Source organism: Exophiala xenobiotica (genome assembly GCF_000835505.1).
Source record: "Exophiala xenobiotica strain CBS 118157 unplaced genomic scaffold supercont1.6, whole genome shotgun sequence".
Lineage (NCBI taxonomy): Eukaryota > Fungi > Ascomycota > Eurotiomycetes > Chaetothyriales > Herpotrichiellaceae > Exophiala > Exophiala xenobiotica.
This window is the reverse complement of record NW_013562489.1, coordinates 3,651,190-3,671,726: the sequence shown is the minus strand read 5'-3', so window position 1 is coordinate 3,671,726 and position 20,537 is coordinate 3,651,190. Positions and strand designations below refer to the sequence as shown.

At 52.1% G+C, this 20,537-nt stretch overlaps 8 protein-coding genes across 8 annotated transcripts; 5 read left to right on the top strand and 3 right to left on the bottom strand.

Annotated features, from left to right (window-relative positions):
* Window positions 1-236: 236 nt before the first annotated feature.
* PV05_10644 (uncharacterized protein) lies at window positions 237-1,512 on the top strand. Its single transcript, XM_013457109.1, has 2 exons — window positions 237-748; window positions 814-1,512. The coding sequence occupies exons 1-2, from the start codon at window positions 370-372 to the stop codon at window positions 1,278-1,280; spliced, it is 846 nt and encodes a 281-aa protein (XP_013312563.1). The 5' UTR covers window positions 237-369; the 3' UTR covers window positions 1,281-1,512.
* A 267-nt stretch (window positions 1,513-1,779) lies between these two features.
* On the top strand, window positions 1,780-2,216 carry PV05_10643 (uncharacterized protein; the record flags this gene model as incomplete). The annotated part of the gene is made up of 1 exon (XM_013457108.1): window positions 1,780-2,216. One exon carries the CDS (start codon window positions 1,780-1,782, stop codon window positions 2,122-2,124), a length of 345 nt encoding a protein of 114 aa, XP_013312562.1. The 3' UTR covers window positions 2,125-2,216.
* A 114-nt stretch (window positions 2,217-2,330) lies between these two features.
* Window positions 2,331-7,528, bottom strand: PV05_10642 (uncharacterized protein). The gene is made up of 4 exons (XM_013457107.1): window positions 5,972-7,528; window positions 3,626-5,875; window positions 3,310-3,577; window positions 2,331-3,262 (listed from the first exon to the last, which is right to left on the bottom strand). The coding sequence occupies exons 1-4, from the start codon at window positions 7,197-7,199 to the stop codon at window positions 2,905-2,907; spliced, it is 4,104 nt and encodes a 1,367-aa protein (XP_013312561.1). The 5' UTR covers window positions 7,200-7,528; the 3' UTR covers window positions 2,331-2,904.
* Window positions 7,529-8,342: 814 nt separating this feature from the next.
* On the bottom strand, window positions 8,343-9,308 carry PV05_10641 (uncharacterized protein; the record flags this gene model as incomplete). Its single annotated transcript, XM_013457106.1, has 2 exons — window positions 8,343-8,621; window positions 8,664-9,308. The coding sequence occupies 2 exons, from the start codon at window positions 9,306-9,308 to the stop codon at window positions 8,343-8,345; spliced, it is 924 nt and encodes a 307-aa protein (XP_013312560.1).
* Window positions 9,309-9,966: 658 nt separating this feature from the next.
* PV05_10640 (uncharacterized protein) lies at window positions 9,967-11,514 on the bottom strand (the record flags this gene model as incomplete). The annotated part of the gene is made up of 1 exon (XM_013457105.1): window positions 9,967-11,514. One exon carries the CDS (start codon window positions 11,512-11,514, stop codon window positions 9,967-9,969), a length of 1,548 nt encoding a protein of 515 aa, XP_013312559.1.
* Window positions 11,515-13,233: 1,719 nt separating this feature from the next.
* On the top strand, window positions 13,234-16,071 carry PV05_10639 (uncharacterized protein; the record flags this gene model as incomplete). Its single annotated transcript, XM_013457104.1, has 1 exon — window positions 13,234-16,071. The coding sequence occupies one exon, from the start codon at window positions 13,234-13,236 to the stop codon at window positions 16,069-16,071; it is 2,838 nt and encodes a 945-aa protein (XP_013312558.1).
* Window positions 16,072-16,426: 355 nt separating this feature from the next.
* On the top strand, window positions 16,427-17,296 carry PV05_10638 (uncharacterized protein; the record flags this gene model as incomplete). Its single annotated transcript, XM_013457103.1, has 2 exons — window positions 16,427-17,229; window positions 17,281-17,296. The coding sequence occupies 2 exons, from the start codon at window positions 16,427-16,429 to the stop codon at window positions 17,294-17,296; spliced, it is 819 nt and encodes a 272-aa protein (XP_013312557.1).
* Window positions 17,297-17,546: 250 nt separating this feature from the next.
* Window positions 17,547-20,324, top strand: PV05_10637 (uncharacterized protein). Its single transcript, XM_013457102.1, has 3 exons — window positions 17,547-18,116; window positions 18,188-18,395; window positions 18,440-20,324. The coding sequence occupies exons 1-3, from the start codon at window positions 17,841-17,843 to the stop codon at window positions 20,065-20,067; spliced, it is 2,112 nt and encodes a 703-aa protein (XP_013312556.1). The 5' UTR covers window positions 17,547-17,840; the 3' UTR covers window positions 20,068-20,324.
* The last annotated feature ends 213 nt before the right edge of the window (window positions 20,325-20,537 follow it).

Genomic DNA, 20,537 nt, shown 5'->3' with positions numbered 1-20,537 from the left:
CTTTATTGTCAGAGGCATATCTTAGTCAGAACAGCCGGAGTAGCGAGCGGATCACTGGCCACTAGGCTCACTAAGTTAGTTAAGTTAGGCCTCAGCAGCCTCAGCTTGGGGGCCATTCCTCGCACTTTGGTTTTCCAGCACATGTGCAGATCCCGCCTAACTTACTTACCTCAGAATAGAACACCTCGGTTGGGTGCTCGGCTCTATCACACTCCCTCGACTAATCATGATAGGGACAACATACAACATCACACTGGTATATCCGTTTCTGCTCCCCTCGAAGCTGGCCTTTGAACTAACTTTCTTCTTCACGGACTTGACCATCCATTTCAATTATCGAGGACTAATCCGGACACGGTATACCCTACAATGCCACCTATCCCACCACTCTTCGTTCTCCAGGTTCCGCCTCTGGCGGCTACATCAGCATCAGCGGCTCGACAGCAGGGCAGCTTTATCTGCACTCAGGCTGCTCCACAAGTCTATCTACTTTCATTCTCAAGCCCGCCGGACAATCGTCTCACTCCTGCCTTCAATCAAACCTTCCTTCTGGCACTTGATATCATTGAGCATAGACTGCCAAAAGGAGTGGTGGTGACCACGTCGTCCATCACGAAATTCTACTCGAATGGTCTCGACTATGAGAATGCCATCCGAGATCCAAACTTTTTCCCAAATAGCCTGTTTCCTCTCTGGAGGCGACTCATCGCCTACCCCATGCCCACGATTGCTTTGATGAACGGGCACGGTATGTTCTTCTTTGCGAGTGCTTGGTTATCAGTTGTACTGGCGTGGGTTTCTGACAAGTGACAGCTTTCGCCGGCGGACTCATGACTGCAATGATGCATGATTATCGCGTCATGAATCCACACAAGGGGTTCTTATGTCTGAACGAGCTTGACTTCGGCGCGGCTCTACAGCCTGCGATGGCATCAGTCTTCCGGGTCAAACTGAGCATGACGACCTTCCGCAACATGGTCCTTGAAAGCAAAAGATATCCGGCTTTAGAAGCCTTGAAAGAAGGCATCATTGACGGTGTTGGAAGCGTCGATGAGACCTTGGCTTTCATTGGAGAGATGAAATTGACCCAGAAAGCCCAGGGCAAGTCATACGGGAAGATCAAGGAAGAGTTGTACCGAGAAGTCATCAAAGATCTGGATAGTGGCGCCGAGACGCCAACGGTTCTGGCGACCAGGGATCTTGACAGGAATCGTCGAGACGTCGAAGCCCGGAAGCGAGTGGATGAGTATCAAGCTGTCATTCAAAGGGCAAAGTTGTGATTGGAAAATTACCATTGCCAATATTTTGGTGCCTGTATTACACTCTCGGGCATGGCAGTGCTTGTAACGGCTGTATCTGATAATTTCCACATGGATAAGAGCGGTCGGGCTTGACTTGCTTTTCCTGCAAGGCTACGGATACTTTGTTGACGTCCATCGTAGAGGTCAAATTAGAGGAAAACAGCCTGCATCCAGCAAGTACTTGTGTCTTCCACTTTCACCTACCTGATCGTACGTGATATATTCTTTCCAAGATTGTTCAGTTTGGGCGAGATTGTAGGAGAATGAACGTCTTTCCGAGGCGAATGCAACAGGTGCTCCTCAACTCCGAAATTATATTCGCGAGTCTCAAATCAAGACCCGCGAACACAACGCCACGACTCAACCCCGACCTTTGAGACTGAAGTCATACAATCCGATAGCATGTCGCATCAAAGTTTGCACGGAACTTTCCTGACATCAACCTCAAACCCGAGCAACAAGAAGACTGGCGACGATTATGAACAGTTCAACCGAGACACGCAAGTCTAGGATCTCGTCGACACAGGAACAACTCTCCGATGCACTGCGTCAGATTTCGCAGCTACCGTCATTCTCGACTGAACAACAGTCCATGACACCACCGGCCTCATCTTTGAATGCAGACACCTCCTTAGGCCTATCTGGTGAAGAACAAGCGGCACTACACCACGCCAATCACGTCTTCGCCCGGCACATTTCTTTGCTCAAAGAGTACAATAACATCAAAGACGTCGCCATGGGAATGCTATCGATTCTCGCGGAGAAGCAAGGCCGTCGACTGACTGAAGTCATGAAAGAATATGGGTTGAACGAGGAGGATTGAACGACCTGGAAGTGAACGAGGAACGACCGGCGTCAGGCGTACGACTTCATCTACGAACAGCATACTAATAACGGAATTCTACGAGGCATTGGTGTCCAAGACAACCTTTTCAGACCGTATTCCATGGTGGCCACCAGTGCCGCTACCTGGAACACCACGTTGAGGTGGAAGGCAGCCTTTCTGTCAGTCAATGACAATTTCACTGTCATGAGCCGGCGCGCTGGAACAAGGATCACCAAGTCAGGATCATGAATATGTCAATCCGATGGTTGGCACTGTATGATTATTATGGAGCAGAGTGACAACATGATTGAATAGACAGTTGTGACTGTTCCACTGTACAACTGTTCCCGACTAATCCCTCCATAATGGCGTCTTATCTCTGTCGATATCGTTCCTTTATGCTCTAGTTCCCCTTCAGTGTTGAGCATTTCATGGTCTATCGAAACGACATTCGTATACCCAACAGGCTGAAATTATTTGATCCAGGACAGTGCTGTCCATACATGATGTCTAGCGTGACAAACGGAGGCTCCCACCCCTTGGCAGAGTTCGCGCCTGATTCACACAGCATCCGTGGTCGCAGAGGTTTTTCAAAAGCTACTCGTGTATGCGGTGTACCTCCGAGCCTGAATGCCGCACATGTCCAAGGCGTGCTCCCACCTCCAAAGGGGAGTCTAGGGTAGCCCTGCATGGAGACAGACTGGAGTGTCCCTTGCTTTGCTCAACATGCATCAAAACGATGATCAAGTGTACCACTCATGCATGCGGATCATGCCGTCAACGCTGCTTCTCCAAGCTTTGAAGACTGACCAACTCTCGGTACCGACCTTTAAGCGCCATGAGCTGTTGGTGAGTGCCTTGTTCTGCAATGACACCCTTGTCGAACACGTAGATAATGTCAGCTTTCTGGATGGTGCTGAGTCTGTGGGCGACAGCAATTGTCGTTCTTCCTTTGGCGGCAGCATCTAGAGCGGCTTGTACCACTTTCTCAGACTCCGAGTCCAGCGCTGATGTCGCTTCATCAAGGAGGAGAATCTTAGGGTCGCGAAGAAGTGCACGGGCAATGGCGATACGTTGCTTCTGACCGCCAGAGAGTAGAGCGGCTTTGCTGCCAACATCCGTGGCAAATCCATCACTAGAGCAGTCAGCACCGGGCCGTCGGAAATGTTGATGGACACTCACGGCAAAGACAAGATGAAATCATAGATGTTGGCATCTTTGCAAGCCTGGATAACCTGTTCGTCACCAACTTCGCCCCTATCAGCACCCAGAAGGATGTTGTCTTTGATAGTGCCTTGGTACAATGTAGGTTCTTGTGACACGAGAGCCAGGTGAGATCTGTAATCGTTAAGATTGAGAGCGGAGATCTCTTTGCCATCAACATAGATACCGCCGGCAAGTGGATCGTAAAAGCGCTCCATCATAGCGATCGTGGTCGATTTTCCACAGCCTGAATATTGTCAGCCTAAACTTCAACTCGCCCAGACGAATAGCTTACCGGAAGGTCCAACAAGGGCAATGTATTGCCCAGGCTTAACGGTCAAGTTGAGGCCTCGCAGGACTGGTACATCTGGTCGTGTGGGATATCGGAAATGGACATCTCTGAACTCAATGTTGCCCTCGACATGGGCCAATTTTTCGCCATCTTCGGACCATGGATCAATAGTTGGCTGAATATCGTACAATTTCTTCAGCGCAGCTGCCGCATTCTTGGCTTTTGACATGTCTCCAGCAAACGAGAAAACTGTTCCTGCTGACTGCGCGCCAAATATGATTTCGGAAAAGACGATAAAGAATTGGAACAAAGTATATTCGCCGCTGGCCAACAGTCTCCCTCCATACCAGAAACCGAGTGCGAACGCAAGGAACATGGCCGATTGCGAAGCTGCGTAGAGAGACGAGTTGCGCAGATTTGACTTTAGAGACGCGCGAAGCTGGGTCCGAAGCTGGCTTCTGTACTCGTTGTAGATCTCTCGTTCTGTGGTGAGAGACGCCACCGTGCGAATGGCGTTGGTGTGCTCGCAGGCATAACCTGCAGATTTTTCGTAGGCCTTTTGAGCAGTTGCGCTGAATTTGGCGAGAATCCAGAATCTGAAAAAGCCAGTCCCAAGAATGACAGGCAAGGCGCACATGCAGACAAGCGCCAACTTCCATCCAATGGCAAGGGAGATCACTATAGCGACAACAAGGGTCGTGGAACAGCTGATAAGGGTGCCCAACGTGGCTCCAGATATTGAAGAGATATGCGTCGTCTCGGTAGACAGGAAGGACGTCAGCGCGCCAGTCGAGTTTTTGTCCTCATCAAAGAAGGAGATGTCCTGCCTCAAGAACCTTCTGAAAGCACCATCCCTTGCGCGCTGTACCAGGCTTTCGCTGCAATATGCGAAGGCAATGCCTTGTATGACCATGGCAATGAGATCGACAAACGCTAGCATCAAGTACATCAAGGCCCAAAAATCGACATCATGCCGAATCTGGTGTCGCAGAATCAGCGGTTGAGACAAGGCAATGATTGATTTTGCAAAGAAGATGCCCTGAACGGGTTGCGCTGCACCAGCAATGGCCGTGAACACAAATCCAACGGACATGATCAGCCACTCGGACGAATTAAATCTTGCAATGAACTTGATGATGGTCCAGAGGGAGTATTTGGGATCGCCTGTTGACGACTTGTCGGCAAGGACCTTTGAGGAGACCGATTTCTGGCTCCTCGTTCTTCCCAAAGCCAGTTTCTCATCTTCGGGGTCCGCCAGTGCTCTGCTGCCAGACTTTGAGGACTTAATGCGAACCAGATCATCATCACTGATGTCCGTACCCTTTTCGTTCTCAGACTGATCCTCGTCGTCACCACCTATGCGCTGAGCTGATACTAGGTTGTAGTACGCCTTGTGCAATTCAAGTAACTCGTCGTGGGTGCCTTGCTCGACGATACGTCCCGTTTGCATGACTACGATATTGTCTGCGGTCTTGATGGTCGAGAGTCGATGCGCGATAACAATGGTGGTCCGACCTTTTGCCGCCTCTTCCAGAGCATGTTGTACGACGCCTTCGGATTTGGTGTCTAACGCTGACGTAGCTTCGTCTAGCAGTAGGATTTTAGGGTCACTGACGATAGCCCTGGCGATGGCAACACGCTGTTTCTGACCTCCTGATAGCAAAAATCCCCGCTCACCAACGTGAGTTTCATAACCATCTGGAAGCGACGAAATGAAGTCGTGGGCATTGGCTTTCCTAGCGGCATCAATGATACGTCGTGTTTGTTGCTCTTCCGACTCGTCCTCATATTTGGATCCGATGAGACCATTCCTGATATTGTCTCTGATCGTTTGGCTGAAAAGGATCGGTTCTTGCTGAACAAGTGCGATTTGCTGACGAAGCCAATGTAGATTGAGCGTACTAATGTCGTGACCGTCCAGGAAGACCTTGCCGCCCACCGGGTCGTAAAAGCGTTCGACCAAGCCTACAATTGTTGACTTGCCTGAGCCGGACGCCCCGACCAACGCTGTAACTTTGCCGGCAGGAATAACGAGGTCCACGCCGTCCATAACAACAACCTCCGCTCTAGAAGGGTAGATGTGTTTGATGTTTCGTAGCTCCACAGTTCCCTCCACGTGGTCCAACTTCGCGCCGTCATCAGACAGGGGATCGATTGGGGAATGTCTGTCGATGGTAGCGTATATCTTAGCAGCGGCAGCGACACCTGCAGCCAGATGCTGGACATTCGGCACTATATTACCGAACGAGAATGCTGAGCAGGTCTATTGTTAGCAACGTGAACCTGTATGGGGAGACGAACGATTCAAAAGTTCTGGCAACAAAAGTACAGCAGTTCGGAGAGACTTACCCCCAATCATAACGGCCAGGATAATGGTGAGGATATGAGCGAGAGTGGTCTCGCCATCAACAAGGAATCGGGAGCCCATCCAGAACGCAAGGCCATAGTTCAAGAAGATGATGCAGAGGAGCGATCCAATCATACAAGCCAGAGCTCCTTTGCTGCGGACACCCCATTTTCTCGCTTCTTGCAAGTGGACGTCGTATTTCTTAGCAAGTTTGTCCTGAGTAGAAAATGCAGCCGCATTGCGAATCGAAGCCAGCACTTCTTCCGCCACTGAACCTCCAACTGCGTAGGAGGCCAGTGATTTCTTGTTCCATCCGGCCATGAAGCGTCCACCGACACCCATGAGGACGATGATGGTGACGACGGAGGACATGCAAATCAGTGTGAGTTTCCAGAATTTGACGAATCCGATGACGAACGCAGCAAAAAAGGCGGCAATGCCGGTCAAAGTCAAGCCGACCTTCTCGCTGATAGCCTCTTGGACCAGGTTGGTGTCTGCTGTAATGCGAGTCGTCACTTCACCTGCACCAAGTTTATCGAAAAATCCGATGTTTTGGCGTAGAATCGCCTTCAGATATTGCTCTCGCACCTTGGACGTGATGTGCTCCCCAGTGTAAATGAATAGAACCGTGGAGACATAGATGAGACAGAACTCCCCTATCGCTAGATAGATAAAGTAAAGCACATATCGGACCAAGATACTGTTAAAGTCTTCCTGGAGGTTGCCGAGTACAAGCCCCTGGAAGGAACCACTCAGATTGCCGAAGATCACAGTCATCAACGGCATGACAGCTCCACCACCAATAGCACCCAGCGCGGCAATAACGATGAATACTTTGTCCCAAGTCGTGGCGTACCGGTACAGACTCGTGTAGGTCACTTTGACATCTGGCGTCATCACTTGTCTCCTCAACACCTCCCGTTCATGGTCAGGTAAGTGCGCTAGGGCTTCATCGCCTTCGGGCACATCTCGAACCTGAACGATCTTTGAGTCATACTTTCTGAGGTCTGGTGGCGTTTCCGCATTGGAGGCTGGAGACGCTGGTGAGCCTGGCGAAGGAGGTGACTTCGGAAGGGAAGACGTTGGGGTCGTTGGCTGATTCTCTTGTGGCACTTCTGTGCTCTTCTCTTGGTCTGTGACAATTCCCAAATCAGATCTTTGCTTTTCCTCGATGTTTTCTTCAATGGCTGCTGCGCCTGCGGGCAACTCTCCCTGACCGCTTGGATTCATGGTGGTTGTTCAGGGTGCCTCTCGTGAGGGCAAGTGTCTCAGCGTTGCATTGAGGCAGGTGTATGCTTCGAAGATAATGATGTGCGCCTCAAGTCTAACCTGGGAGACTGGAGTAGGGTAGAGATAGTATACCGTATTAGCGACAAGAATAGGGAAAGGTGAAATATTAGATTATGTATGTGTCCCCTTCGAGAGACCTGAATGCTGTACGATAGAGGAATAGGTAAAGACAATGTACACCACGACTCAGGCTACAATGAAAGGAAAAGACCGAATCCGAAAGGTACATAAACGATTGTAGAAGATATGCATGAATGTAAGGATCACTACAATTTCAGGCGATCGGAGTTGTTGTTTGCCTCGTGTTTTGGTGGATTACGCCACTGCTTCGGGTCCCACGTACTTAAGCTCGCCTGTCACGCCTGGTAGGCTGCCGGTTCCCAATTATTGTTAGAAGGTCTTTGGTGGAGTGTCCATCGGGTCCCCAATCCTTCACATTTTCTTGGTCCAAACGCCTGGAGTTGTCCCGTATCTCGTTTTCCTTTCCCTGACGGGTTAAACAAGTCACCTCCACATGGCCGGAAGCGCCCAGGCACTCCAATGAAGCATAACTTTATGCAAGAATCGCCTTGGATTAAGGGTGGCACACAGCTGGCGGTGCAGTATCCCCGATTACGTGGGACGGACTCGCAGTCACTCTACATACAGGTGATGCAACTAGAAATAATGCAAGATGGTTGCGTGGTGACTCACTGCAATCCACTGTTGAGAGGAGGCTCATAATCCGGGGCGCAGAACAGTACTACTGTGGTATGTTAGAACAATGATCTTCGCTTTGATTGGGTACGAATACGATTGATTCGGATTGAAACCTGCCGCCCGGGTCCGAGTCCAAACAGCTCAAGTCCGGATATGCGAAACTCCTGGTGAGCTGGGTTTTCTCTGTTTGCTTGCTGCTTGGACAACACTGAGCTGCCTTTGTGCCTTCTTTGGTATGCACCATTTGCCCGGATGAATTGTCGGGCCACCAGGTATTGACATCGTAGGCTTGGCTCCTTCGCCCGCTCAGTCTGTCGAGAAGACTACGAGATGGCACAGGAGTCCTGGCCAGGCTACAGAGCAGATGCATTTCGTATCAGCAACTCAAATGGTCGACAGTGCGCGGTACCGGTGCTCGTTGGCGCGTATGCTGACTGGCGCATCTGGGGCGAGCAAGTCGAACCCATGAGGAACACCTGGGAACAAATGGAACTCAATCTCAACATTCTCAGCTGCAAGCCGCCTCGCGAATTCAATATCTTCGTCGCGGAAGATATCCAGGCCTCCTACATCAATGTACGCTGAGGGAAGCCCTGACAAATTCTTTGCGCGTGCAGGAGCAGCGTATTCGGAGACATCCGCCTCAGGGATTCCGGCTTTGTCCTGACCCAACAAAGCTGTCCAGCCTGTAATGTTGTCGCTTACCTTCCAGAAAGCTAGTGGCTCGAGTGCCTCAATAGGCTTGTTATTCCTGTCGTCAAGCATTGGATAAACCAACACTTGTTTTGCCAGTGGCGGTCGCAAGCCCTTGTCACGAGCCTGAAGGACTACGCCGGCGGCTATACCGCCACCTGCACTTTCTCCCATAACTGCGATCCTGCTCGAGTCCACACCGAATTGCGTCGAGTGTTCCATAACCCAGAGTAACCCTTGGTAGCAGTCATCGACCGGGCCCGTGCCGGTATGTTCGGGTGCAAGACGATAGTCGACACTGAAGAACGGTAATCCAGTCCTTGCAACTTGATTAGCAATCCCCTTGCTAAACGCCGCCACCGACCCCATTATCATGCCTCCACCATGGCAATGCAGAACCGCGGCAGTCGGCGTGTGCGATTTTTCTTTCCTCGTGAAAGCGTGCACAGCAATTTGGTACCCGTCTGCTGCTTCAGCATGGTGAACGGTCTCCTCAACTTCCGTAGCGGTGGGGAAAGCGTCCAGGAGCTTCTCTACGAAGCCATGGTTGTTTCTCCGTGATTGAATGTCGTGAATCGCCGGCTTAGCTCGTGATGTCAGAGCAGGAAGTAATGGCGCGAGGGCTTTGAGGAACTCAGGGGAGTATTGAAGAGGCATCTTGAACGAGAATGATAATAGGCGAAGGCTGGATCGGTGTAGCAGCCAACTCGGCAAATGTTCATGAATTTTCCACCCATGACCATGATATCCGGCTATACAACGTGGATCACCGCCGAGGGATTCTCGGGAACCCTCTAACGTTTGTAAGCCACCCGCACAAAGACAAATCTGGAGGTAAGGCACTAACCTGTACCTGCCTCTTTGACCAGAATGCCTAGTGGGTTCATTGGGTAGAGATTCCCAGAGGTGAGGAAAGTGAGGTGCATAGGCAATTTGGACGTAGGAATACGTACTACTGTCTCCTAGGTAAATCATGTAATTTAGCGCTAGGGTGCCATTCCAGGACAATCAGCAGCGAGGACAGTTGTGCGGTAAGGTGTCCACTGGCTAAAGCAGTTAGATCTCGCATTCGACAGAAGCCCTCCTACGACACAAAGTGTCACCGCTGCTGTTTGTCCTCGCATGGCACCCTAGCGCTAATTACACGAGTCACTCAGTAGACCGTAGTACATGTTGTGATTAGATGATTGATCGAGTTCAGCTTCGGTGAAGCTATCGGAGAAGCAGATTTACAAACTTGGTATTTCACAAATTCAACCCTGGTATTCCCTTTCATTGGACTTGATAGTCAGTTAGCCTTCCAGCATGATAGACTTCAAGTGCATTCCCAGTTTTCAGCCAAGGCGGCATTGCCTTTCTTCTTGTAGTGTGCCTTAAGAGGATAGGCACAGATGGGCCTTCGATAGACAGTCCCATTTGCATCTGGCAAGCTGACTCCATGAAGAACATCTGGAGCTTCGCCACGCTCTACCCAAGCCATAAGGCTTTCAAAGGCCTTCCCTGGATAGGGTCCATTGCCGCCGCCACAATGTTGAACACCGGGTGCCTGGAAGTACCGGTAGTATTGTCTGACATCAGGGTCGAGCTGCTCCACCATCTCATAATAATTCCTCGACGAGTTCGTCGGAACGGCAGGATCTGCAAGGCCGGCCCAGGTAATCATCTTCCCACCGGACGCTCGAAATCCACTGAGGTCAGGGTCGTTGGTTGCGGTCATATCCGTATAGATGGATTCAGAAAGGCGCCACAGACGATAGAAATCGTCCATGGTAAGAGTGGTCCAGTTGAAATTGGGATCCTTCTCCAGCCAGTACTGGACCCATTGTGTTGAGTATGTAAATGGAACCATCTCACATTTTCCTGTATGACTATCGCAAGTGCTGTTGAGTCCCACATTCAGCAGAGCGCCGCGGTTGACCCCAGGATACAGCAAACTGCCATTAGCTGCTCGGACCCCATCCCAACCGGCGGCAGCTCCAAGCGCAGCAGCCTGGGAAATCTTGACCTTGGCCCCCTGACAATCGAAGGTTTGGCCGACCACTGAGAATGGATCGAATTTGCAATGTCCCGGGTCAGGATCCGATATAATGTTGTCGACAACGCCGTCATTCGCATCGCAGGCAGCAACCACCGCGAGTGAGAGCGCATATATTTCGCAGGGTGAGGGAACTTGACCTTTCCTTTCGAGCAGTATGGGCCAATACATTCCTGCAGTCAGAGCGATATTGAAATTAATACCTGGCGCTGCAGCTACGATGCCGTCGAAGGCATCGGGATACCGCTGCGCAAGCATCAGACCCTGCCTGCCACCGCCCGAGCAACCGTTCCAGTACGATCGGCTTGGGCGCTGACCGTAGAAGCTCTCAGTGATAGATTTGCCGATAATGGCAGCGTCATTCAGAGACACAGAGGCGAAGTTTTGCAGTGCATACAGATCCACATTTCCGGGGCTGAGGAGTGCCCATGTACTCGCATCTTCAACCTTATGGCCAGCATCAGTGGAAACAACCGCGAACCCATCGCTCAATGCGCCCGCCATGGGGGCGACGGTCAACCCTGCTAGGAACCCACCACTAGCTGCTCCCTGAAGTCGCTGGTTCCAGTCTTCCAACGGCAGCCATACTTGCACATTGATAGAATCATGCTGCCCAGGATGCGTATAGATGATGCTGACATTGCAGAAATTGAGATTGCTCACGTTTCGTGCATCGTGAGCGGGATATCCTGCTTGGGGAATCTGCATGGAATAATTGGTGACAGTCTCAGCAGTCAGCGAGACGGTCTGAGCACCGAAGAACTTTGGGTATGGAAAGGACTGGGCGATGCATGCTGCACGAGTGAAGTTATTGCGGGTCAACTTCATGTTGAGCTCGGCGTTTTGACTTCAGTCGATTGAGCTTTACCACAACAGTGTTAAAGTCCGCCACCTGGAGGACGAAGATTGTGCGAAGACAGCAACGATTGTTTGGCGATAGAAAGTGAGAAAGAGGTCACGCTTAGGTCCGTGAGAAAAGGCGAAGAGTAGGTGCTTGAACAAACTTGGTCACAATGGCAGCTGTACTTATACCTGCTGTCCCTGGCAAGGACCGCTGCGCTTTTGCTACTAATTTCCCAAATCGACTGATCGATGCTATGGATGTCCTTTAGTCAAGTAACCGAATCATCAATAGGTTAGTAACCCCATCCATAAGCGGAGACCCCATCGAGGGATGGTCCTGCCCTTCCAAAATTGTATAGATTGAACAGGCGGTAGGCCTTGTCAAACAAGTCCTTCAACGGGTGATGATGGGATAAGTCTTGCTGCTAATGTCGGCATCTTCCGGCTATACAAAATAGACAGGGCATTGGATCACATATTGGTCCACAAGTGTCTCGTGCCGAGGAGCGGGTGGCGAGGTTGATTAGACTCCCCCATAGTCACAGCCTGATTTCTCCACGCACAGAGAAAACCCGGGGATCCAGTCTTCAAATGGAGGATACTCCCTGGGAAAGGTCAAACATAGCGGCAGTTGCAGAAAAGTTGTAGTCTCATTCAGCTGTAGGTTAGTCCATAATTCCCAAAGATGCCAGTTTCAGCAAACAGTAAAGCGCTAAAAGCCGATTGATACCGAGGGCCGACGTCCGTGGAAACCATAAACTAACGAAGATTAGCGACAGCGGACTCCTCAAGACAAGAACCATTGCGACATTCCGTGTCGATAAGGCCTTGGACTCGATTTCTGACAATTTCCCAGACTGTGGGAAAGTGGACGTCTAGTGATGTTGATGGACACTTTGGACCTGAGAATCAGGTATCATGTCGCCAAGCTCCCGAAACAAGACGGTGGGTGGCATTTGATGTTCTGACGGTCTCGAGAGGTCGCCAAAAGATGAGCCCCTGAAAGATCGAGCTGAGACTGGTACCTAACACGGATCTGCATTCACTGGGTATCTCCTCTTGACAGAAGCAATGCGCGTGTATTTCGACCCTCGAAGTGACGGTCCATGAGCTCGCCAAGTGCAGCGCGCCACCATCGTGATCGGATATGCCAATCTACACGATTGAATGCCTTGTGTATTGACTCGGTTGGCGGTGAGACGTGATTGTAGATTTGGGCTTGATTTCTGGCTCGAGATAGTCCATCATTCTGGCTTAGCTACCTAATGTTTGAGCTTCTCTGTACTCTCCTCGCTCTGTGTCGGTCCCTTTGGCGTCCGTCGGCAACCTATCGACAGGGTGGGCATGCTGATGGGCATGGGTATTAGATAAAAGGAAAGCCTCATCCTTATGGGCAGCCGTGGCTTGGTTTTCTTGCCTTCGAGATATGTGATCTCGTCATTTGCTCGACTGTATGCGCGAGACGCGTGCTAGGGGCGAGCATAGGGTGATGAGCGCAGTTTGTCCGGAGGAGTGAGAGGCCACTACCTTGGCAATTTCTCCGAAGCCTCGAAACTGCGCTCAAGCATCACAATCGACGAGATTATCTTTAGGACAACCTCAAGTCTGTTCTCAGTGACCGACGCGCAGGATCTCATGGAGACACTTCAGCCTGCTTGGAGCCCCTAAGAACCTCCCTTCATCACCCTCTGGCGACGCGCAACCATGTTCAATTTCACGCCCTTACTCGGGGCTCAAAGCAACTCGCGAGCCTCGCAGTCGATCCTCGAGCTGGACGGCGGAGTCAAAATCCTCGTGGACGTCGGTTGGGACGAAAGATTCGATACTCGTCAGCTAGCCGAGATAGAAAAACATGCCTCAACCCTGTCATTTATTCTTCTCACTCATGCTACAACTGCTCACATTGGTGCCTTTGCACATTGCTGCAAGCACATCCCCATCTTCTCTCAGATCCCTGTCTACGCCACGCCGCCAGTGATTGCGTTCGGTCGTACCCTCCTGCAAGACCTCTATTCTTCTACGCCTCTAGCTGCCACCTTCATCCCGGGCTCGGGCTCTCCGGACGACGATTCCAGTGTCGACGACAAGTCACGCTCGAATATCCTACGACAAGCTCCTACATTCGAAGAGATCAACAAGTACTTCACCCTCATCACTCCGTTGAAATATTCGCAGCCTCATCAACCCACCCCTTCACACTTCTCCGCGCCTGTCGAAGGGCTTACCTTGACTGCATACAACTCGGGACACACTCTCGGCGGAACAATATGGCATATACAATATGGCATGGAGTCCATAGTATATGCGGTGGACTGGAATCAAGCAAGAGAGAATGTCATAGCTGGGGCTGCATGGTTCGGCGGAGTTGGAGGCGCAGAGGTAATCGAACAACTGCGCAAGCCTACTGCACTCGTCTGCAGCAGTGTCGGCGCTGCTAGGGAGGCGTTGGCGGGTGGCCGCCGGGCTAGGGATGAAGCTCTACTCTCCCACATCAAAAGCAGCATCGCTAAGGGAGGTACCGTTCTGATACCAACGGACTCGAGTGCGCGCGTGCTTGAATTGGCATGGATTCTGGAAAAGGCGTGGACTGATCCTTCACTCAAAAACGCCAAGATGTATATGGCGAGTAGGTCTGCAAATGCAACACTGCGGCACGCGAGGAGCTTGCTGGAGTGGATGGATGACAGTATTGTCAGAGAATTCGAAGGAGAAGACGAGAACCAAACACAAAGCCACCGAAGAAGTGGGAGCAAGCAAACTAATGGTACCGCCAAACCTTCCAGGCCGTTCGAATTCCGGAATGTCAAGATTGTTGAACGAAAGAGTCAGCTCGAGAAGCTGTTCAATACCGAAGGTCCTCGAGTGGTCCTTGCCAGCGATTTGACCTTGGATTGGGGTTTCTCTCGCTCTATACTCGAAAACATGGTGCAAAGACCGGAAAACCTTGTCATTCTAACGGAAAAAGTCGACATACGTCCTGGTTCTCATAGCCCAAGCCAGGTCTTGTGGACATGGTTTGAACAGCGGCAGGATGGCGTCGCTCTCGAGAAAACCACGGACGGTGAGCAACTGGAGCAAGTACACAGCGGAGGAAGGATGCTCAAGCTCAAGAATGCGGAAAAGGCTTCCTTGAGCACTCAAGAGAGCCAGCGATACCAGCAATACATGGCCACCCAGAGACAGATTCAGGACTCTCTTGCTGCCAACGAACGAGACCAAGCCGGGGTGGACGACAACATTGACGACGAATCGAGCACCTCGTCCGAAGACGAGTCAGAGGACGAACAGCAGGGTCGTGTTCTGAACGTCTCTGCAGCACTTGGTCACGGGACTCGAAATAAGCTCGCATTGAGTGACGAAGATCTGGGTATCAACATCCTGCTACGAAAGAAGGGAGTGTATGACTATGATGTACGAAATAAGAAAGGCAGGAATGCGGTATTTCCGTATACACATTCACGAAGACGTGGGGACGAGTTCGGAGACTTTATTAAACCGGAAGACTTCCTGCGCGAGGAAGAAAAGGAAGAACAGGAAGGTCCAAGCGATGGCAAGATAGGCGGTCTACTGGGGCAAAAACGCAAATGGGCGGAAACGGAGAACGCCAAAGACAAGGAACAAAAGCGACTACGCGGACGTGGACCGGGTGCCACTGCTGCCGCCGCCGAATCTGGCGAGGATTCCGACAGCGACGGTTCCGAGACTGAAATACAGATGGAATCTGAAGGCATGCAAGGCCCGGCGAAAGTTGTATACTCCACATCCGAAGTCACCGTCAATGCCCGACTAGCATTTGTTGACTTTGCAGGACTTCATGATCGTCGGAGTCTGCAGATGTTGATACCGCTGATCGGGCCCAAGAAACTCATCTTTACGGGCGGAAATGCTTCGGACACTCTTGCCCTTGCATCAGATTGCAAAGAGCTTCTCGGCATGAAGGTCGTTGGAGCAGAGGAGGAACCATCAACCGAGATCTTTGCTCCTCTCGAGGGTCAATCCATCGATGCTAGTGTGGATACAAATGCTTGGGTAGTGAAGCTGAGCAGAGAACTTGCAAAGGCTTTGCACTGGCAGAACGTGAAAAATATGAGTGTCGTTACCATTCAAGGACAGCTCAAAGCAGAAGGAGAGCAGACACCCGATGTTCAGGATGATCCACAATCGAAGAAACAGAAATTGGACACACAGGGAACTCTTCAAACCGCACCTCAGTCAGGCATTTCGGTACAACCAGTGCTTGATGTTCTGCCTGCGCATTTGGCTGCATCGACGAGATCAGTATCTCAAGCCATCCATGTTGGAGATTTGCGACTTGCTGATCTGAGACGGAAAGTGGCCATGGACGGCCATGTGGCAGAGTTCCGAGGCGAAGGAACATTGCTCGTGGACGGAATGGTGGCAGTCAAGAAGCTCGGCAGCGGAAAGATCATTGTTGAAGGTGTCCCGATCAGTGCAGCTTCCATGACTCCGGGCACCGCGGACAACTTCACGCGAGTGAAGCAAAGAATCTACGAAGGCCTCGCTGTTGTTGCGGCCGGATAGAATAGTGAACAACCTTCGCGAAGTCCGTTTGCAGTATACTCAGTCATGACACCGGTCATCTCAATGTCACGAAACTGCAATGTCGTCGGCTCACGTTCGGGGTCCTAGCCAAGTCACGCCAGTGCAATCAAGGCGTTTGATAGCGATCAAGACGCTGTAGTCATGATATGTCAGATGGCGGCGAGGACTGATGGCTGCGTCTACAAATATGGCTGCTTGCCCGCCCTTCTCGACCTCGTATCCTGACAGAGCCTCAAGTAGTCTCCCGCCTCATCGCCTCCTACTAGCAAGCCAAAGCACATCTCGACCGGCCTCCTCGATGGCAGGTCTACCCCCTTCTTGGCCCTGGGCCGGTATGATGGCTGCACCTCCGGGATTGACTGGTAAGATCGAGTACCGCTATTTCACGAAGGATGGCGGGCCTCCGAACCAAGCAAAGCCTCCCAGTGGACCCCAATCGTCGCAGTCAGCATACTCTCCTCCACCGTACTGTCTTCTGCCACCGTACCAAGCACCTGTCTCCTCTCAGCCAGCGCCTGTGTGGATTCCACCCGCCGCTGGCTTCCCAGGAGCCATGTGTTTCCCCAACGGAGCACCAACAGCGGCTCCGGGTCCTGGTTGGTTTCAACCTCAGCCTCCACCGCCTGGACCTTCAGCACCTGCTCCAAGTCACCACTTTCCAGGCGCTGTTGCTCATGCAGCAGCTCAACCGCCCGAACCTCCTGTCAGTGGAAACCGAGTCAAAGACCGACTTGTGGTCTTGAAGGATAGTGGTGGGACAGGGTATGTTGCACCGAAGCACAATGCGACATTCCATCTGTTCAACCACAACGTCCTCAACAAATACCGGCTCAACTACAGCAATCAGTTCTACATACCACCCGAGATCTGCGAGCCATTCCGCGTCATGTCTGCTCCATGCTCAATGAAGATTGAAGAACTCATTGAACAGTTGGACTGTGTCAAGGATGCGCCTGCCTTTTACCCCCGTCATTTGATTGGCATTGCAGAGGCATTCGACTGCGGCAACGGATGGTTCCAGCTTGGCTCCAGGATTCATCTCGAGGAGGGCAAAGACTCGATGACCATCAAAGATCTATGGGGTGAGAATGTCGGCGAAGCAGGAGAGACCAGGCCACGATACTTGATCCGATTGCCGTAAGTCTGCCTGAGGGTCGAGAATAGCCATGCGAACTAATGCGGCAACAGAGGCAAATGCGCTTGAAGCGGTAGGGGCGTATCTGTCTGTACCTTAGTATGGCCCAAAGACGGCGGCGGACAAAAGCGACCTCGAGACATCAACAATATGATTGATATTCTGCCGAGTGGAGGCCAGATTGTGATTGTCGACATGTCTGTGGCTGGTCGGGTGGGATTTCCATCTAAGGCGTAGTGAGCTTGTTAGCGGCAGTCTCAAAATCAATGACCAACTTGCGACTCTCATGCCTCTTTGGGACGTGTATTCTTCTGGGCCCCCCAGTGCCCCTCTCACTCCCTCTCACCCACCTCTTAGGTGCTCAGACTCTCATATCCAGGCATCGTGTCTCGCCTGGACCTATTCCGCTCTGGTCGCGCTTTTCGCCATGATTGGGACTTTGCCAACCTCCTGTGGACCTGTAGGTTCTTATCGTGGATTGTGACTGGTGGTGGGCCATTTGTCCATGCTCGTCCAGTCCCGCATCGGTTTCTTGGACTTCAAAGCCCTCTGATATATAGTCCATCCCTTTCACCTCCTTCTCTTCTTTCCTGTCAATTCACATTCTATCACTATGGCAGCAGTTGCACAGGATTTTTCGAGCGCGCCGGCAACGGCCAAGGCGTCTGTCCCTCATCCTCTGTGCCCTCTGACAGCAACGGAGATTTCCACCACCGCGGATTTGTTGAGATCAGTATGGCCATCCAACATTGACCTTCGCTTCAAGGTCATCACCCTCGATGAACCCGCGAAGAAGCAGATGATCCCATACCTCGAAGCTGAGCACAGCGGCGCACCCTTTCCGCAAATCCCCCGCAAATCCTTCGTTTCTTACTACATCCGCAACACAGTAAGCTCACCCAGCACCCGGTTGTGCCAAGTATTGTTTTTGGATTTCGTACCCGGTCTCACTTCTGATAGGACCGCTTCCACGAGGCAGTCGTCAATCTCACAACCGGCCAAGTCGAGAGCAATGTCCGCTTGGGCCCCAACATGCACGGCAACGGTGACTACGATGAAATCTTGCAGGTCGAGAAGAACGCCCTCGAGGACGAGGGTGTCAAAGAGGCCCTGAAGAAACTGCAGCTCCCCGAAGGCACCGTGGTCTGCGCTGATCCTTGGATTTATGGTCAGTACGCAACTCCAGTCACAAATGGTCTCTGATAAATCCAGGCTCCGACGGCATTAACGACGATGACCGGCTATACCAAGTCTTCCTGTACATGCGCGACCCAGCCAACCCCGGCGAGCTCGACTCCAACCATTATGCATTCCCACTGCCCATCGCCCCCGTCATCGAATGCAACGACTACAAAGTCATCCGCATTGACTACCTCCCCACAGGCGCCGACAACACCATCCGTGAGCCGCGGTCATACGAATCAGTGCCCCCGAACGAATATATCTCGGAAGCCCAGCAACAACTCCGGAGTGATATCAAGCCTCTGCGTGTTATTCAACCCGAAGGCGCGTCATTCACGCTGACGCCCACGGGCGAGACCGGCCAGATCGTCGAATGGCAGAAGTGGTCTTTCCGCTTGGGCTACAACCAGCGTGAAGGTATGGTCTTGTACGACGTCCGCTACGACTCACGGCCGCTCTTCTACCGCCTCTCGCTGTCCGACATGAACATCCCCTACGCCGACCCACGACACCCGTTCCACAAAAAATCCGCCTACGATTTGGGTGATGCCGGTGCTGGCGCCATGGCCAACAATCTCAAACTCGGCTGTGACTGCCTCGGCCACATCCAGTATATCTCCTCAGTCATTACCGATGATAAGGGCACACCCACGCCCATTGAGAACTGCGTGTGCATCCATGAACAAGACGCCGGCATCGGCTGGAAGCATACCAACTACCGTACCGGCCGCGCCGCCGTCGTACGAAACCGCGAACTCGTTCTACAGAGCATCATTACTGTCTCCAACTACGAATACATCCTGGCCTTTATGTTCAACCAAGCCGGCGAAGTCATCTACGAGGTTCGTGCCACCGGCATTCTGTCCACTCAACCCATCGACCACGAGCTCGACAAGACGGGCGTGCCCTTCGGCACAGTCGTCCATCCCGGCGTGCTGGCCGTGCACCACCAACATATCTTCTCCCTGCGTGTCGACCCCATGCTCGAGGGCCACGCAAACCGACTTGTCTACGATGAGGCACACGCCATGCCTCTGGACAAGGAATGGAACCCCCACGGTGTGGGCTACACCGTTTCCGAGACCGTCGTCGAGACCGCTGGGGGCCTTGACCTGGACCCGGACAGCAACCGCGTCTTCAAGATCCAAAACCCGTCGGTACGAAACCCTGTCAACGGCAAACCCGTCGCGTACAAGATCCACGCCCCGCCGTTCCAGAAGATGCTCGCGCACCCAGATTCGTTCCACTTCAAACGCGCCGAGTTCGCCGACCACAACATCTACGTGACCACGCACCGCGACCGCGAGCTGTACGCCGGCGGTTGGTACACGAACCAGTCACGTGGAGGCACTGGTGTGCGCAGCTTCGCGTCGCGCCAGGACAGCGTCAAGGACACCGACATTGTCGTGTGGGTGCAGTTCGGCATCAACCACGTCCCACGTATCGAAGACTTCCCCGTCATGCCGTGCGAGATTCTCAAGGTCAGCTTGAAACCCGTCAACTTCTTTGACAAGAACCCCGCGCTCGACGTGCCGCCGTCGGAGCAGAGCTTCAACCAGTCAACCTTGGTGAGCGAGCTGCATCACCAACCCGCCTTGGAGATGACAATTGGCAAGGATTCGTGCTGTGCAGATGAAGCAAGCAAGAGCAAGTTGTGAGGAGGTTGTCCATAACATAATGAATTACTGGCCCAGTGTGATGGACTGACTTTACCACGGAAAAAAAGACATTTGTCATTGGTGTCATAGGATTTTATCGGTTGGCAACTGACAAGTATATTAAGCGATTCTTTCCACACTGATGTCTCGCCCGTTGATTTGTATTCCGAGCACAATTCAAGTGTCGAGCACGGTCTTTGGGATCCGCGCGCACGACGGCGCTATGAGACCAAGCTCTGCCTTCCCCTACGCTCTGCTGGGGTAGTTTAGAAATCGGTCTTCACCGCATGTTGTCTCCCCACAGGGGAGAGGGAGGGCATGCCAGGATGCATCTTTGTCCATGTAGGTGACATGGGCAATTGAACCCCACATATCGAATTTTGTGGTTGTGGGAGCCCCTCAGAGCCCCGTTCCAGCGTGCCGATTTTGCCGGCAGCCAACACCTTTCGGCCCATCAAGGCACCAAAATG